At 41.0% G+C, this 18,840-nt stretch overlaps 1 protein-coding gene and 1 long non-coding RNA gene across 2 annotated transcripts; both read right to left on the reverse strand.

Moving 5' to 3' along the window:
• Positions 1-2,057: 2,057 nt before the first annotated feature.
• Positions 2,058-2,823, reverse strand: LOC139434080 (uncharacterized). The gene is made up of 3 exons (XR_011643494.1): positions 2,732-2,823; positions 2,282-2,342; positions 2,058-2,169 (listed from the first exon to the last, which is right to left on the reverse strand). It is a non-coding gene; the product is annotated as an uncharacterized lncRNA (long non-coding RNA).
• A 9,810-nt stretch (positions 2,824-12,633) lies between these two features.
• On the reverse strand, positions 12,634-14,997 carry LOC117449559 (G-protein coupled receptor 182-like). The gene is made up of 2 exons (XM_034087314.2): positions 14,889-14,997; positions 12,634-14,210 (listed from the first exon to the last, which is right to left on the reverse strand). The coding sequence occupies exon 2, from the start codon at positions 14,205-14,207 to the stop codon at positions 13,119-13,121; it is 1,089 nt and encodes a 362-aa protein (XP_033943205.1). The 5' UTR covers positions 14,208-14,210; positions 14,889-14,997; the 3' UTR covers positions 12,634-13,118.
• Positions 14,998-18,840: the final 3,843 nt, after the last annotated feature.

Consider the following 18,840-nt stretch of genomic DNA (forward strand, 5'->3'; position numbering starts at 1 on the left):
ATCACCCCCTGATGATGTTTTTATCTGTTTTAACGACCTTTTAGTGTCCTGAAGTAACTGCATGCAAATTAGTGCATTTTAATTAGGCCTAGTTAACGCCTCATTTGCATATCAATGTGGCGATTGTGAAGACGTTATTAGATACACATTTTACTGTATTCACTTTAAGTGTCTCCCCTTAAGTACAGTACATTAGCCTGTAGGGGTGCCCAACCTTTTTTGAACCGAGAGCTACTTTTAAAGTTGCCAGTCTGCCGAGATCTACCAGTCCAAATAGAGAGGCGTAGCCATTACTACTACCAGGTAAATACCACACTTCTACTTGTATAAAACTGACCTCTGTACGATTAATACTTCATAAAATACTGCCTTTATCTTACTTCTTTCTAATCTACACACATACAAGTATTTAACTGAAGTTACACAACAGTGTTGTTGATACAGAGTTGGAGTTTATTCGCACGTCACACTACAGTGGGTAATGTTTTCAAGAAACATTAAACAGTGCTGCCACATATGACACAGGGAAAAAAGAAAAGACTCTTTCTTTGCCATTATATAAAATAGTGTTGCTACAAAGTATAAATTAGGCTTAGACAACTAAGACAACTCAGATCTGAAGCTACACAGGAATCTGCTGCCAAAGTGCAATAAAAAGACAACATTAATAGAATCAAACCCTTTTTTTGTTGCATATAGTAGATTATACAAATAAATGCTTTTTATAATAGGATGCAAGCACACTAGTTTCTTAACCTGAATTGATAATAGACTATAATCAATTTAAACAGAACAGATCTTAATGTTTGCATTCTTATACCATTTTGTACAATACTTATAATGAATAAGTTCAAACAAACTCAAAGCTGATTAATAACGGTATCTAACTTGAGTTTGTATTATATCAAAAACCTGTTGAAATGCTTCTGTTATTTTTACTGTCCCCCAAAAGCGCGTCGGCAGCCTCCAGGAATGCTTCACAACTTCGCCATCTTTGAAAGACTTCATGTGTTTCGCAAGAACGTGACTGACACGATAAAATGCTATGGTAGCAGCAGAGCTATTTAATAGAAAAGTTACGACACCGGAAGTCCAAAAACGGTTATCGTCACGTGGTTCATGTAGACGAGGGATCGTTCCCCGGAAGTTCATGGCGGGGCAATGTGAATGCATCGATAACAGGAGATAGAACTACGATTTTTGGTAATTATTAGTGAATAAAGGTTTTGATTTGCAATATTTATACAACAAATCGATATGTGTATGTATTTACATCAATATGTTTTCAAAAATAAAATCGAATTTGCTAATATTAAGTGATAATATTAGGATTAGTGTGAACAACTAGTTACATGTTACTAACAGTGCCTTGGTTAAAGAGCCTGTTGCTGTTTATTTATAGCTTTGAATTATTTCAAACCAATATTATCTTCTTAAACTTGTATGGTAGTCAGGAGCATCACTTTATAATGTTTATTGATACATTTAGAGGGAGGGGATCTAAGTAATGCTTTAAAATTCAGATTGGATTCATTTCTACCATTTTCTTAAATTCATGGTAGTTTCAGTAATCCCCTGGTAATTGAGGACACAAGTTATCTAAATGACTAATGTTGTCTTTATGGCTTTCAGAAAGGACAGGAGACCGACAGGATATGATGATGATGATGTTAAATGTGTTGCTTTAGGAACATCCATTGCAAATACATGGAATTCAATAAACATAGAAGAGCATATCATGCAGTTTGTCGGTGCCTTTTCCTCCGTGTTGTCCTGGTTTGCTGTGCTGCCTCCTAGTCGCCACCATGGTTTGCTGTGCTGCCTCCTAGTCGCCACCATGGTTTGATGTGCTGCCTGGGGATGCTCAAATCGCTCAGAGAAAGGAGTACGAATGTACGGCTTCCCCACTGACACAGAGCGGAGGAAAAAATGGCTGGCTCAAGTCAGCAGGAGCAATTTCACGACCAACAGCAACAAAATATGTGATTTATATACAAACACTGCATTTGCACTTTTTCACAAAACGAAAACCACACCATTGGGAAAGCTTTTGTTTAATACAAAAAAACAGGGAAAGGCTTGAAAAACACAGAGTTGAGACTCAGGGTGCAGGATGAGGGTCTCAGTGCAGGTATTCAGGCTCCATTGAATCCCCCTCTGGTTCTTGTGCTGAGAGAGGGAGCAACAGACAGGAGAAAGGGTTATCCACACCTATATAGCACACCTATTGCCTTGGGGAGATAACGTGTTTACTTATATAAAACAGTAGTATTAAACGTACCTTGTGTTTTCACTCTCACTTAAGTCCCTCTCCCTTTGCCATCAATCCAGAATCAGCTGGGCTGCAACATTATACAGACGGGTAATAATCAACAGAATCACAAGGACACAATATGGCTCTGCTAAAAACACTCACTCTTACACGCACCAAAGTTATATTTATCTAATATTTAACTCCCTCCACCCCCGCATACAATCCCGTTTAGAAGCCCCTCTTCTCTAATTCAACATGTTGGACGAAATGACATTAAGAGAACGGAATTTACAATTAAAAGGCTGTTCAACGTGTGTTGCTAACTTGCTTCGGTATGCTAGCTTAATCTGTTATCTGTAAACGTTCCCTAAATCTACTAATTTAGGGATAATCCACTGACATCCTTTAATACACATGTTCATTTGAATCAGATGTACTGATAATATCCGCAATATACATCTTTAAACTTCTTCTTACCTTTAAAAGTCCGTCACGAACGGTGTATTATGCTGCAACTCCACAGCTCTGCCAGCCTTGGCGCTAACTTCCGGGGAACGATTGAGAGGCTCCACGATCCGCCATTGCTGTAAAAAAGTGGTCCATTGGAGTGAACGGAGATGTCGTAACTCTTCTATTAAATGGCTCTGGGTAGCAGGCTTGCTCTTGTTGTTGGGCCTGGTGAAAATGGACTGCTGTGCATTTAGCTGTCCTTTCAGGCCCCTCCCCTTTTGGGAGCGTAGGGCAGAATTAGGAGGGAATTCCGTCTCGGAGCGTTTGTGCACTGTTTTGAAATGCCGCTCCTAAATTATCCTTCTTCGATAAAGCCACGCTCGCATTTTAGATGAGACAGATGGACTTTGAATTGGAATAGATACAACAATAATCATCCTCCCACTCTTGTGCATGGGAGCCTGCCTGCAGACCTCCACTCTCAGGACAGTTCCGGTGCAGACCTCCAGTCTCAGGACACCTCCACTGTCAGTACAGGAAGTGGAATAGATACAAAAATAATCATCCTCCCACTCGGAGCGTTGAGTTTTTTTGAGTGAAAATTATATATTTTGGGCTTTTTTGCTTCTGCCATAATTGCGGTCTTGACACGAACAACTTCAGCGAACTAGTGCACTGCTCACTGCCCACCAGCACATGGGGTCACGCCGGCCAATCACAAAGCTTTGATGCGCTCAAGTGCATTATTCTGGCACAGGAAGATTATGTTACAGGACATTAATGATAAAACAGAACATTGTTGTTCTATTTTTAGACACATCTCGCGATCGACTGGGAATCTCCCCGCGATCGACCGGTCGATCGCGATCGACTGGTTGGGCACCCCTGTAGCCATGATAAATTGCCTTAGCTAAATAAATTGCCTTAGCTTAGTAGTTATATAGTTAACTATATTTAGGGCCTGAGCACGTAGTGCAAAGACCTATTGAAATCGTCAGTATTATTATTCTTCTGTTACCGGTTCTGCACTTTCGACCTGTTTTTGAGGGGGTTACGACACTATTCATGTAGCGACATTTGGCAACGCCGCCAGGACCGGTGAAAATGTTAACATTCTGGATTCGATGGGAGAACATTTTTCAACTTGCTCTCTAGCGCCACCTGTGTAAATTCAGTGTTTCGAAAAATGTACAAAGTCGCAGCGTAAGTCTGACGGACCTGAAATTTTGCACACTTATCCGGGTGGAGCAGCTCTACATATTATCCTCTCATATCCTGAAGCTCCGCCTACTTTAATTTTTTTTAAATTAGCATAATGTGAAAAACATTGAAATATTAACTTAAATTCCAATTTCTTGATTTTCCAAACCAAACTTAGTGCACAGCATCAATGGAGGGGCAGACACATTACCGTACAAAATGAGCACGAGGTGTGGAAAAATGTGGCCGACATCAATCAAAAGGTATTAGCAAAAGGGTGTGGCCTACACATAAATGCTCACAATTCATCCAAAATGTATCCAAATATCACAGATTTCGGTGGATAGGTTCAGTGTGTCTTGGGGAATAGGCACAACAAACAATGTTCATTTCGAACAATAGGGGGCGCCAAAACACAACTAATTTATATCTCAAGAACCGATGGACTAAAAAAATATATATTGTCATAGACATACTGGCAGGGTGAGTATAAACTGAGATGTAAAGGGTCGCAACCAATGAAAAATGTGGGCGTGTCCTATTCAGTTTTTTCTCGAAATCGAAGGGTTAAAAAATGTACCGAGCCATAAGTAGGGGAGAAAATGAGTTACGGCCTTTAAATTCGGAACGCATGTCACAGCCCACAACCTTTTCCAGACTGTAGAAAAAAATCGGACGTTTTAGCAAATATGTCTCAGTAGCGCCCCCTATTGTGCGGTAGTCAAATATAGTTTCTTCGAACTACCCGAAACTTGGCACAGAGATTCCTCATGGAAATACGGACATATTTCAAAATGGCTTCCATTATCTCCGCCCCCCATGAAGTCGGCCATTTTGAAATATGTCCATTTTAAGCGCATTTTCGCATACTTGTCCTAGGAAAATGATCGGAAACATTTCAAACCAGGACAAGATCAGCCCATATCCAATGTGATGCTAAATTGCGAATGAATAGTCGACTGCTCAAACGGGGAGCTCGTAAGCTAACAGAACATGTACCAATTTTGACGATTTAAATGCCACAAAATCGCTAAAATGACTTTCGGACGCAAAACTTGGAACACACGTCACAACCCACGTCTTTTTCCAGACTGTACAAAAAAAATGTACATTTTTGTACACCAGCTCAGTAGCGCCCCCTATTGTGCGATAGTCACATATAGTTTCTCCAAACTACCCCAATCTTGCCACAGACATTACTGATGGAATTGCGGACATATTTCCAAATAGCTTCCATTAGCCCCGCCCCCCAGAAAGTCGGCCATTTTGAAAAATCTGTGTTATTCATGCATTTTAAGCGCTTTTTCGCAAACACCTCCTCGGGAAAAGATCGGGAAAATTCCAGTCCAGGACAAGTTAAGCCCATATCCAATATCATGTTAAATTGCGAATAAAATAGTTGCTAGCTCAATCGGGGCGAACGTAAGCTAACAGAGAATGTACCTTTTTTGACGATTTACATGTCTCAAATGACTCCAAACTACTCGCATATAGTTTTCCAGATATTCACGAAACGCTGTATACACATTACTATTATGATGGCACATACATTTACCAGCAACAGCTCTGCTTATTAATTTCCCACATTAACCATAAACACCCAATACATATAAAACTCCTAAACAATGTATGGTGAAATGTTTTCCATCTTTGTTTTTCTATCTACGACTACAAACAGTATTTCCACTACAAGCACAACAGTAACACATCTTTCTATGCAATACAATAGAACAGTATGTGTTCACAGCCAATCCATGATTTAATGAGTATTTCCTTTGTGCCAAGAGCTGATTTAGTATATTGCATCAACGACCTTTTCAATTAAATTGACAATTCTTTTGTGTAATTAATAGTGTGTGAAACCAGGCAGAGTGAGTGACATGGTGTTCATTTCCACTATGCCAAAGCAGTTTACAGTTGCTGACGGTGTAAGGTAATATATATTGTCCTAAGTAATTGTATGTAGCTGTGTTCAAAGGAGTACACGTTACAAGGCCGTGCGGGGGGAGCTTCCAGACCCAGATGTCCTCAAAGTCAGCGAGGTATACAAGGACCTCTCAGCAGACATCTCACCACGAAAAAAAAACGAATGGCTCACTACTCAACTCAATCTTGTGCACAGAGCCTATAGAACACATCATTTAAACCAGCAGGATGTAAACAGAGGAGAACAGCCGGTCTGATTTAGTGCCATGTGATTATCCTGTAATGAGTAACATACACAGTGTTGATCGACTATATAAACAGTTCATTTATTGTCTCGATACATGTGTTGTGTAAGACATTTGAATCAATTTGATACGTCAATATTAAATGTACCTTTATTTTGAAAAACTTTATTGTGAATGACAAACCGGATGTCACATTTCCGGTATTTCCGGTTTAGGGAGAGACTTAATTCAGGTAGCTTGCCTTGGCTATCTGTGTGTGCGGAGGTTTTGTCGTCAACAGACTCATTAAACTACCCACTTCTCGGTACATAGAAACCCTGCTCCACGGTCAAACGTGAGTAATATCGCAATTGGTGTGTTATACTGAAATGTGTTGACCTATACTTTATACTGTATTTATATATATGTATGCTTTTCATTGGAACACGCGGTGGGTGTGTGCAGTGCTAATGCTAATACCTAGCGCCACTTGTTTTGATGTACGTTTTTGTTGGTAACCTCGCTAGTTTGTATCTTTTAGTGTTGAGGTGGGCACCGTTAGATTCTGTGTCTCCTTGCGGTCATAAACAATGTGTTTGATGTGGAGCTAGGATAAGTAATAAGGGAGCTAGGAGTGATTTTCGGTGCAGTAATAGGTTAGCATTTTTCGCTCTGGGCTAATTCAGAGGCTCACTGTTAGCATTGTGTGTTTTTTGTGAAAAAATAAATGAAAAAGATCAGTTAAATTAGTTTTTTTCCCGTTCTATGGATATAAAATATTCATAGTTTATTAAATATTAAGCTTCCTTAGACGTTGTTTCCTGAAAATGACGTGATTACGGGTCCATGGGGCCTAAGACGATAACAGAGTATGTTTTATTTTTATTTAATTAATTTTTTCACAACAGTTGTATTTGGATGGAATGAATACCTATAGTTATAAAACAAAGTAATAAAATGATTTTTTACAGTGAAAACGTTCAAATGGAACTGATGGTTCCCAAATTACCCAGAGGTGAGGTGGACTTTATTTTTCTAAACCTTTCTTAAAAAGGTCAAATTTCACTTGTTTTGCATCAATCTTGATACAGGGTACTTATTAGATGTTATAGTTTGGATTCCTAAAGCTTTTAGTCTACTAAACTCATCATTCAAGGGTGGTTTTCACTATAAGTAATGTTTTTTTTTTTAGGCGGACAGTAGAATTGACATGTTTTTACTATGTTCCATCTGAATTTACTTTAAAATAAAAACATCTCTATGGTACGGTGGCCCTGAAGTGCAAGAAACCACAGCATTTCACAAAACACAACAGAATTTCACAAAACACAACAGCATTTCACAAAACGCCACAGCATTTCGCAAATCGCCACAGCATTTCAGAAAACACAACAGCATTTCACAAAACGCCACAGCATTTCACAAAACGCCACAGCATTTCACAAAACACCGCAGCATTTCACAAAACACTGCAGCATTTCACATTGGACGGAAAGGGTATTCCTTAGGGAGAACACTTATTGTTTGTGATATTGTTTGTGGACAGAGCCAGCCAGAGAAGCACTGCTGTGATTGGTTGTTTTTGCTGCCAATCAAGAAATGACTTCGTGATTGGACCAACACATCAGCCGTTAGCTGTTAGCACACACTCAGAGCTCACAGCTCCTCATATCTGTTCAGAAACTGGACAAAAATTAAAGATATGCAAAACACAGACTGTCTATGTCATGGTGAATACAGTCGCTGCTTTATTTATGTCTGTATGATGTTGTTGTGAGTGTGGACGGAGCAGCTACAGGTTAGTTTAGCCTGATCGATCCGATTCCGATAGGATTTACATGGAGATCCGGCCCGCCCCCTCTCCAGCGTCTTTTTTGAATCACAGGAGTAAACACAGAATTAATGCTTTATTAATTCATGGTTTTTAAGGGGCTTATCTCCATGTAAATACTATGGTAGACTACCCAGTTACTAAATCAGGCTACTATCACCTAAAGAACATATCTAGGATTAAAAGACTAATGTCACAGCAGGATTTGGAAAAACTTGTCCATGCCTTTATCTTCAGTAGACTCGACTACTGCAATGGTGTCTTCACAGGTCTCACTAAAAAATCTATTAGAAAGCTGCAGCTGATTCAGAACGCCGCTGCTCGAGTCCTCACTAACACTAAGAAAGTGGATCACATCACTCCTGTTCTGAAGTCTTTACACTGGCTTCCTGTGTGTCAAAGAATAGATTTCAAAATACTGCTGCTGGATTATAAAGCACTGAATGGTTTAGGCCCAAAATACATTACTGACCTCCTGCTAAACTATGAACCATCCAGATCTCTCAGGTCTTCAGGGACTGGTCAGCTTTCTGTCCCCAGAGTCAGAACTAAACCTGGAGAAGCAGCGTTCAGTTATTATGCTCCAAATATCTGTAACAAACTCCCAGAAACCTGCAGGTCCGCTGCAACTCTGACTACTTTTAAATCCAGGCTGAAGACTTTTCTTTTTGTCGCTGCTTTTAATTGAACTATTCATATCTTAAACTGCACTGTAACTTTTATCCATGTACTTTTTCTTGTAATGTTTAATTGAACTATTTATATTTTAGACTGCACTGTAACTTTTATCCATGTATTTTTCCTTAATGTTTATTTGATTAGCTTTTCTTTTTTAATGCTTAATGTCTTTAATTTTTTTTTTTGTAAAGCACTTTGAATTGCCTTGAGTTGAAAAGTGCTCTATAAATAAACTTGCCTTGCCTTACCCAATATTCGCATCGCTCTAATCGCTTGAGTTTCACCGCGGCTGTCAGCTGTGTTTGCTCCTGTCATTCAAACAAGACGCGCTGGAGAGGGGGCGGGAAGTATCTCCATGTAAATCCTATAGGAGATACCAACTACAACAAAATGAACATATTTGACAGTGATTTAATTGTAATACACGTTTCAAAGTGATGCCGAAGTAACTAATACTGATAACGGTTAGTAAAAACCATGAATTAATGCTTTGACAAGTGTGCAGACAAGACGGCAGGCGAAAAGCTTTTAAAATGCGTGTTTTCAGAATGGAATCGGATCCATCAGGCTAAACTAACCTGTAGCTGCTCCGTCCACACTCACAACAACGTCATACAGACATAAATAAAGCAGCGACTGTATTCGCCATCTGTGGTTTGTACATATTTAACTTTTGTCCAGTTTCTGAACAGATATGAGGAGCTGTGAGCTCTGAGTGTGTGCTAACGGCTGATGTGTTGGGAGGGACCGGTTGGGACATATTGCGCTGTCGGACGTTGACCAATCACGAAGCGTCATTTCTTCACTGGCAGCAAAAACAACCAATCACAGCAGTGCTGTCTGGCTGGCTCTGTCCAATCATAAACAAGAAGTGTTCTCCCTACGGAATACCCTTTCCGTCCAATGTGAAATGCTGTGGTGTTTTCTGAAATGCTGCGGCGTTTTGTGAAATGCTGTAGCGTTTTGTGAAATGCTGTTGTGTTTTCATTTTAAGTCATACGCTAATATTAACCAATACACAGCTTCAATTATTACTTTACTTACCTTGACCACATAACAGCTGTATTGAAGGTTTGCTTTTTGATCAATAGACACAACAACAAAAAGCAAACTCCACTGGTATGGAACATACATGGCCTAATATCAAGAGGAGATGCGTTTATTGAGTAAACAAACAGTCAAGGGCAGAACGTCTGTACAACCCACTGCACCGCACGCCACGGTTAACCTGTTAAGCCGGCGGGGACCCTGTCTTTTTTTTCCCACGACACTGTGTCTCAGAGCATCTTAATATTTAAAAACCTATTAATGTGTTATACCAGATTAAAGAGAAGAATCTCAGCTAACTGACGATAAGAACTATTTTAACCGAAACAAAACAAAAGTCTCACAAGAAGCGTTAGCATTAGCCCTTAGCTAAAACGGGCAGATGTTACTTCCGGTGCTAACTAGCAAAAACGACCTTTAAAACTTAATGTTTTCTGCACAAACTACATATCATCTGAAAGCTGATACTCCACAGATTATTTTTGTTATAAGTATCATCACTGTAGGACACAAACTCACTGAGCTATCAGCCAGAACAGAGAAGAAAAAAAACAACAGTTTTCAAAACCATAACAATAAGTATGTCTTACCGTTGCTGTTTTGTGATCGAAGCTCTTGTTCAAGGGAATAAAAACGCTGCTTAAGGTTAATCCAATGTCTCTTAGTCACTTTAGAATTGTTCCTGATAATCTATCATTACATTCATGGCAGAAGAGTAGGTATAAAGTTTTGCAGTCCCGAGCTAATGCTGTCTCACGTGCTGTTTACGCAAACCTCTCTCTACTTGACGTAAGTGTTTAGCGGGACTTACTAACTGTCACTCGATTCTATTGGCTCTAACGGTTCAGAAAAGGTGTCAATCACCCAAATCGACCAATGGGTTCCAAAGATATGATCCTGCGTAGTATAAACTACGCCCGCTCCATTACGCATTACGCAGCCAGAAGGGAGAGCTTCACCACCGAGGCGAGCAGGTGCTAGAGATGCTAGCTGACGATAGCGGGGCTTTGATCATACCAAATGACTCTTCGTCGGATGATGAAGATCTCCTCCAGCCAGACCTGGATCCGGGCAGTAGTGACTCGGATGTTGAACTTCCACCACGGGAAAGGTATGTAATCTCTCTGTTTTTATATATTACTTATGTGTTTGGTGGAACTGCGTCACAGTGCTATCTTAGCCAAGAAGCTACAGGAATGATTAGGCAAAATGCTAAATAGTGTCACTTGTCTTTTTGGAGTTACATTTTCTAAATGAATGGCCAGTGAATGAATATACATGTGTTTACTTATTTATTTGGTGTAATATTTCATTTATAGTCCAATATTATCCTATAAGTATAAGCCAGTGAAGTAATCTAATCTCTTTGTTTTTCCACATTTGTTAGATGCAGCAGGACAAAGCCACACACCCAGAAGACTGTCAGGGAGCAGCTTGCTGCAGAATTGTTGGAGTTTGCTGAAGGCCCTGCATCTCCACCACCCCCTCCTCCACCACTCACATGCATGCCCGAGTATTATGGGGAAGATGCAGTCCGGGACACGAACGTTTGAGAAATTACGAACGGCTCATTTCGGAGGACACGCGCGCATCTGCTTGACGCCGGGACGACCAGCGACCCTCCCCTACAGGCGCTCGGACGCGAAGGCCCGCCCACAACTGCGTGCACGTCTGTGACCGCAGTTTTAATTGTTATTGTTTTTTAGCTAATTAGCTGTAAAGTCGATGCACTGGCAGTTTAGTCATTTGTTCATCACCAGTCACCTTCAAAATAAGCTACGAAAAGCCGGCATAACATGGGACAGTAACGTGGGAGGTGCTGCTGTCTGTCTGAAGTGACAGCCTATTTCCGCACCGCTGTGCAGGAGACGTGGAAGGAGGGAGAGAGAGCTACGGAACAGTCTAATCTCCCGAGTCCCGACCTGATATTTTGTATTCAATATATTTTTGGAAAGGGAAACTGTGCGCAAACAGCAGTAGATATATATTCATTTATAAAAAATAAGAAAAAAGGGGGGAAAAGGTAACTTTCTCTGGAGGAAGAGAAAGGGCCGGGGCTCAAGCCCACTTTGATGTCTATGTGTGCTGTGCACGTGGCTTTCCTGAATCACAAAAAAACATCCATCATCAGATTTCCAGTGATGGGACTTGCAGAAATGTGTACAGTTTTGTCAACCTCCTGCTTCCAGGGGCACGTGACCTTTGTCCTTTTAAAAGCTGCGGTCTCTTCCTGCTATTGTGCCATGTGTGGACGAACACCCCCTTTTCCTTTGTATGCCTCCTTATCATTTAAACATGTTGAAAGTGACACATTCCAGATGGACAGCAATGGAAGTAAATTTAATAATGTGACTGTGAGAAGGGAGATAAGTGCAAGAGCAGCAACATGTCTCCAAATTTAGGCTTAAAAACATTCACGTCCCGAAAGCTCGTTTCTGCTCTTTGTGATAAAGTGCAAGCTCAGGTTTTGCAGCTTAAACGCAAACAGTGTTTTATTATATGTTACAGCAAATTTAGACTACAGCAGCATCCTGAAACAGAAAATAAGAATGAAGTAATGATTTATCTGTTGAAAGTTAAACAGTTGCAAGATGTTTATGAGGATTATCTGGCACGATCAGCTTTGTTTACACACATTCACGTTGTTGCTTGATTTGCGGGACCAGCGTTACAGTCGGGAAGAAAAGCAATGAATAAACAACTTTAAATGATTTGTTGTGATCATATTCCAAAGATGTTTGGATTAATGAAAAGTATACAGCTCCCTTTCATATGAGTGTTGAGAGCTGTACCCATACATTCATTTTGTGCTCAAAGTGCACCAGATTGATGCACTTAACTTCAACATTTAAAAAGAAAATCTTCCCGGGGGTGCATACCCCCCGGATCAGGGGCTGACTGGCTATTAGGAATACCGGGAGTTTTCCCGGTGGGCCGGTCGGACAATTCACTTGCACCCGCAGTTGAGAACCACTGCCCTAGAGGATATGAGGTCCACCCCCAAATAAAGCAGGTTAAATTAATTAAATTGCATACATTTTATTAGTTTAGTAAACACTGAAAACGGGTCCCATACACCCAAACAGCACACAAAGGTTAAAGGTAAGCATATAATAATGTTAAAATGTGCTAAATATATACACTGCAAAAAAACAAAAACAAAAAAAAAGGGAGGAGTAAAAGTAGATCACGACTACTTTTATTTTTTGAAGCACTCATCCTCAAAAAGGTTGGAGACCTCTGCATTAGAGACTGCCATGGGTTCTGTAGGAGTTGAGCAGCTTAAACAACAAAAAAAGCACTTCAAACATTTCCTGCCTTCCTCTGTGATCAGATACATGGTAAAAAACAAAAACATAACAGGAAATGGATTATGAGAGTGAGGCTGTAACAAACATCACAATGAGTCTCTGACCAAAGAGATGATCTGCACAATCTCCATTCAGTTCTGTCAAATCTTTCCTAGAAAACGTCTCGAAAAGTTTTCTCATCCAGCTTCTTTTATTATTTATGATGCAACATCGGACTGGCTGGTGCTGGCGTTACTTAACTTGCGTTGCTTCCCCGGGTCTCCCCCTCCTCCGTTGGGAGCGTTGGTCCCGGCTCCCAGCTGGTTCCCGGCTCCATCTCTGGGTAACTGGCTCAGCACGGTGTTGACCAGGTTGTCTCGGAATCTCTTGCTGAGGAAGTTGTAGAGGATGGGGTTTGCCACGCAATGAAAAAGAGACAGGCTTTGCACCACACTGAACGAGAAGTACAGCACCTCCATCGTGTTGCAGCTGAAGATGAAGGGGTCGATGTCATCCACGATCATCAGGAACAGGACGAAGTGGTAGGGCAACCAGCACAGGACGAACACTAGGGAGTAAACGTGAACCAGCCACACGTCCCGCCGGCCCTGAACATTCTGCGCCGTCCGAACCGCACGAGCAATCAGCACGTTGCAGGTGATGATGACAGCGGCGGGGCCCAAGAACTGGAAGACCAGGCAGAGGAAACCCACGGTGACAAACCACTCTGTGAAGTTGTGTTCAGGCAACATGTAGCAGCCCGGCACGTCCCACTCCAGAAGATCCACATGGACGTTCTCCAGCAGCGCCAGGAACAAGGAGAGCATCCAAAGGCCTCCACAGAGCACCCAGCGGCGACGGCCCAGCACAGGGATGAAGGCGGGAAACGAGGGTCTGGTCAGGGACAGATAACGCTCCACGGTCATGAGGGCCAGGAAGAAGGAGCTGTTGTAGAAGTTGACCGCGTAGACGAGGTGGGTCACCTTGCAGAGGAAGCGTCCCCACAGCCAGACATTGCCCATGGTCACCTCCATCATGAAGAACGGCAGGATCACGATCACCATGAGGTCCGACAGGCTCACGTTGAGGATGCAGAACAGGACCCCGTTGGCCGAGTGGCGTCGGCGCCAGTTGACCCAGATGACCAGCACGTTCTCCAGCAGGCCCACCATGAAGATGAAAAGGTAGATGAGGAAGAGGGCGATGCGCCGGTAGTCTCCGACAGAATCCAGGTCGATGGTGCAGTGGATGAACCATAATGTGTCATTATATAATTCCAGCGTGGCGTTGTGCTCTTGAGCGCTCATGGTCTGGAGTGAAAAGCAGAGGGAAAACTGTTTCATATAACTGGAAATAGTTCAGTTTTATTCTGGGGTTAATCTGAATATGTTACACAATAGAAGCTCAGGAGGAGGGTGGGAGACATGCTGGGTTGGAATAATACAAAAAGTAGTTTGAGAGTCGGATATTAAAGCCTCAACATATGAGAAGAAGCAAAAAACGACAAATGGAAGTTATAAATGTCTCACTTTGAGACAATGGTTTAGTTTATAAGTTGTACTTGCTGACTCATTGCACATTTTGTCATTTCAAAGGATTTGTGTTGGATTTGGCGACATCTGGTGTTTTGGTTGCAGATTGCAGCCAAACTGAATAAAGGCTAACCCGTCCCTTCGAGAGACCGTTGTATCTTTCACCAACTTTACCTAGTATAAAGGCCGTCCCAGACATAGCAATATTTTAAAAGCAATACATCTCAGGAGGCGGCTGGTGTTACCGCAGCTTTACAAGCATGTCGGAGAACAACTTCAGGTAGCATTAAAGCGTGAAATACACTGTCTATAGATTATTTGATTTGTCGATGCAATATGTGCAGGCTTGAATAGCTAAAGTTAGACTTTGACCTCGAGTGGATAGGCTTTCCATTTTATTTAGAAATGTATGGTGGAAACAGGTTGTTACATCACAACAAAAATATATTACTGTACCTTGTTGTGAAGAGCCGCGTTGTGTAGATGAAGAGGGTTAGGGTGAGGGTCCCTCCTGAAGCCTCTGTGTTTCTGAGTGAAGCCTGAAGCCACCAGATGACTCCTTCCAGCTCTGATGCTAACAGATATCTGAGCAATGAAACAGCAGGAGCTTCTACCCTCCCATTTCTCATTAACACACACACACACACACACACACACACACACACACACACACACACACACACACACACACACACACACACACACACACACACACACACACACACACACACACACACACACACACACACACACGACAGGACATCCTCAGTGGGGAGTGGTGTAGAAATCCAGGAACGCCTACATAGGTTTTATGCAATATAAACATGTGTTTCAAAATGTATATTAAACACTCATGTGAGAATAGGACATAGAAACGTGGTTGTTACAATTTTCTGCTGTTTCTCGTCACTATTGAATTTAATTCCTTTATTCAAATGTACAAGCATTCTGTAAATTATTTCGTTCTTAATTTTATTGCTCATAAGTTAAAAAAAATTAAATAGAAAAGTATTGTTTAGAATTTATTGTTGGATAATAGATTGTTAAATCATTTTCAAATAAATGTTATTTGCTGCCGATATATGCCACATAAACAATATTATTAGATTAATTATGAAAACTTGTAGTTGTGTCACTCTGGTGGATTTCTACCCTCAAGAAAAAGCAAGTAGAAATCTAGCTCCGAATTAATTAATACCAGAAAACAGATTTTACAAAAATACATCTGACAGTATGATGGAGAAAAAAAAGACTATTGCACTATCTATTTCTCCTGCAGCCACATGAGATCTCATAATTTTCAATGTGAGACAATCATTACATTAAATGATCAACACAAAAAAACTAATAGGCAACTATTTTGATAATAGATAGATTGTTTAATAATTTTCAAAAAAATGTAATTTGCCGCCAATATATGCCACATAAACAATATTATTCGATTATTTAGAACACTTGTAGTTGTGTCACTCTGGTGAATGTTTACTCTTGGAATAATAGAAGAACAAACAAATAAAGTAGAATTAATACCAACTGATTTTACAAAAGACATATGGGAGTATCATGGAGAAAAAGTAACCCTATTGCATTATTTTGATACCTGCCTGCAGCCACATGATTCAAAGGTATTAGGATTCAAAGGTGTTATTGTCATATGCACAGGGCCGTCCCCAGACCCGGCGCCAGAACAAATCTAAAGGGAGGGCATATGATTTTCATGGGAGGGCACACAAAACCGTCACGTATATATCAAACAGCAAGGCCAATAGCATTGCGCAAAGACGCACACTTATCGCAAATACATACACAAATAAAGGGCAGCATAGAAACCACTTTTGAAACATTGTGTGCGTGGCAGCACAAACACCGGTAAATCACGAGCAAGGCACACTGGTTAAGGATGGCAGCTTCCTCATCGTTGCACTCGGAAAGAAATAGCAGAGACGGAGACGATGAACTTCTGTTAGTTCTATTATGGCATTTTGCATGTCGTGAGAGGTGTATGTTGCTGTGTGGGGAATGCTTTCCATTATTTTGGCCAACACTGCATCTTTGTGCAGCGAATACTCAAACAGCGATAGGAAGAGCCCACTGCCTGACTTTTTTTCACCAAGGGAAGCCAGATTCGGCTGGCCTCCTCTCGCAACAGTGAGTGCAATCTACTGTTTCACCATAACACCTAGAGGGGCGATGTTTGTTTCACTCTTTGTAAAATACTCAATGAGAATGGGGGAGAGACGGGCCGGCAGCAACACACAGCAAAGGAGAATTATCGAAACAAAACAAAGTGTTTTTATTTATTTATTTAAATTATAACTGTTAGGGAAATAATTATCTCAGACTCCTAGATGTGACATACAGGACCAACCTTGACGTCTATTGTTCCTGTCCTTTAAGGACACAGGCTGCTTCAGCCAATAATGTTATTGTTCCTGTCCTTTAAGGACACAGGCTGCTTCAGCCAATAATGTTATTGTTCCCATTCTGTGACCGGTCAACACTAGGTCACAGATGGTCTGTTGTTGTGGGTGCACTGGGACACTTCCTTCTTTGTTGTTTGTGGACTCCAAGGTATGACATCTTCGAGGCCATAAGTGGCGGAAGCAAGTGACTCAGTGTGCCCTACTGTCTAAAGCTATCTTATCAAAACATGTTGACGACTCTCTCTGAAACCAGTTAAATGGGCTGACAAGAGAGAGGCGCTCCAGAATTGACGTGGCAACCACCCGTGCAGTCAGACCGTGACTACTGTGACTTGTGATGTGAATTCTCCGGCCGTACCTCTTAATAAATCATCAGTGCTCTGACATCAAAACTCCTGCTCTACCTTGTCTCCTTCCTGAGTCGGTGACTCCTCGAACATTGCTACACAGAAGTTTCCACTACAAATTGGCGTCACGAACAGAAAAGCACACCAACAAATCGGCAGAGCTGGTAAGTGATTTTCAAATCTACGTTTGAACATTGCCTTGCCAGAATCTGTGATTTACGGTGTCCTAAAATTACCTGTGAAACTGAGCAGTTGTGTTTCGTTTTGGTTACTCATGTTTGGAGAATAGCCTTAAAGACACACCTCAGCAAAGTGGAATTTCTGTATAACAGCAATGTAGAGATTTGTATTGAACAAATCGCCGAATTCTGGGGTTTTTAGCGGTCCAAAACAGTCGGTTTAACATAAGCAGCTTAGAGATACACCTCAGCCTAAAATCACAGTCTTGTCTATATCTTTCACTCACGTCACCACCATCCCATTAAAAAACGGGATGGTTTAAAAGCCCTCGCGATTTGTAAACAATTTCCTCCTACATTACTGGCTAAAAATTGGGACAATCACGAGGTGCGTGTAGTGCTGTGACGCGTCACGGCGCTCTACCCAGCTGGTTGGAGCAAGTCGGTGGCAGTCCGGGAGGCATACACTAGCTATTGCTTTTGGACGATACGATCTTAGCAACTTGTACAAGGGTGGGGCGCGCGCAGGTGCCCCATATACATTTTCTGCCCCCTCTGAAAACTCCTAAATTCGGACTAAATTGAGCAGAGTCAGTTTTGCTGGGACGCTGGTATTTGTTGAGAGTACATGTTTGTTTGTCCAAATTGCAGTGTTGATTTTATAACTAACCATAAACAAAATGGGTAATAATCAGTCCACAGCCAGGGTAAAATGAACTAAACTTTAGTTATCTCACCAAAAGTAAATGACTTGAGAAAATAAATAATATAAAGATGTAAAGCAAAACTCTGGTCGTATAAATGTGCTGCAAAATGAAAATAAATAGAAAAAAGAGTGTTTTTATGTCCTGCCTCTCAGTGTGCAGAGGAAAATGTAAAGAAGAAGCCCACTGTTCAGGGTGTGCGCTGTAGGTGTAAGAAGAAAAGAAGATTATATTGCTTTAAGAATCCATTCTTAAATGGTATTGCTGATATGTTAAGATATGTTTGTGACCTTGCATAAACCCTATGCCCCGTCCTGCGCCCCGAGACCCTCAGAGACCTGCCTGAGGAGATCAGGGTTGCAAAATCTTATTTGTTTCATTAATTGTTGTTGAAACCTTTTGTGCTGTTGCTGCAAAATGGAAACTTTGTTGATTATCTGTTCCAACTGGCCACTGGAATCAGATAATTAATATAAGTTGAAGTTCAATTACAGTTTTAAAAATAGTCTAACATTCTTTATTAAACTGCTTCAAATTATTTCTCGTATCAACCAATTGGTCTCCATAGACATTACTAAAAATTAAAATAGTTGTTAAACTACTGACAAGTTTTCTGAAACCGAGCTTATGAACAACAGAGTGAAGGTCGCTGGTTAAGCCAGGATCAATATATTCGTTGAAGTTTTTTTTATTGTGTGCATAATAAAATGTGTTAAATTAATTGAGCAATACTTTAAAAAGTATAATGTTGCAAT

This window comes from Pseudochaenichthys georgianus, chromosome 7 (assembly GCF_902827115.2).
Source record: "Pseudochaenichthys georgianus chromosome 7, fPseGeo1.2, whole genome shotgun sequence".
In the NCBI taxonomy this organism is placed as follows: Eukaryota; Metazoa; Chordata; class Actinopteri; order Perciformes; family Channichthyidae; genus Pseudochaenichthys; species Pseudochaenichthys georgianus.

Coding starts and splice junctions, on each gene's coding strand:
- LOC117449559 (XM_034087314.2), bottom strand. CDS start 14,207: ATGAGCGCTCAAGAGCACAACGCCACGCTGGAATTATATAATGACACA.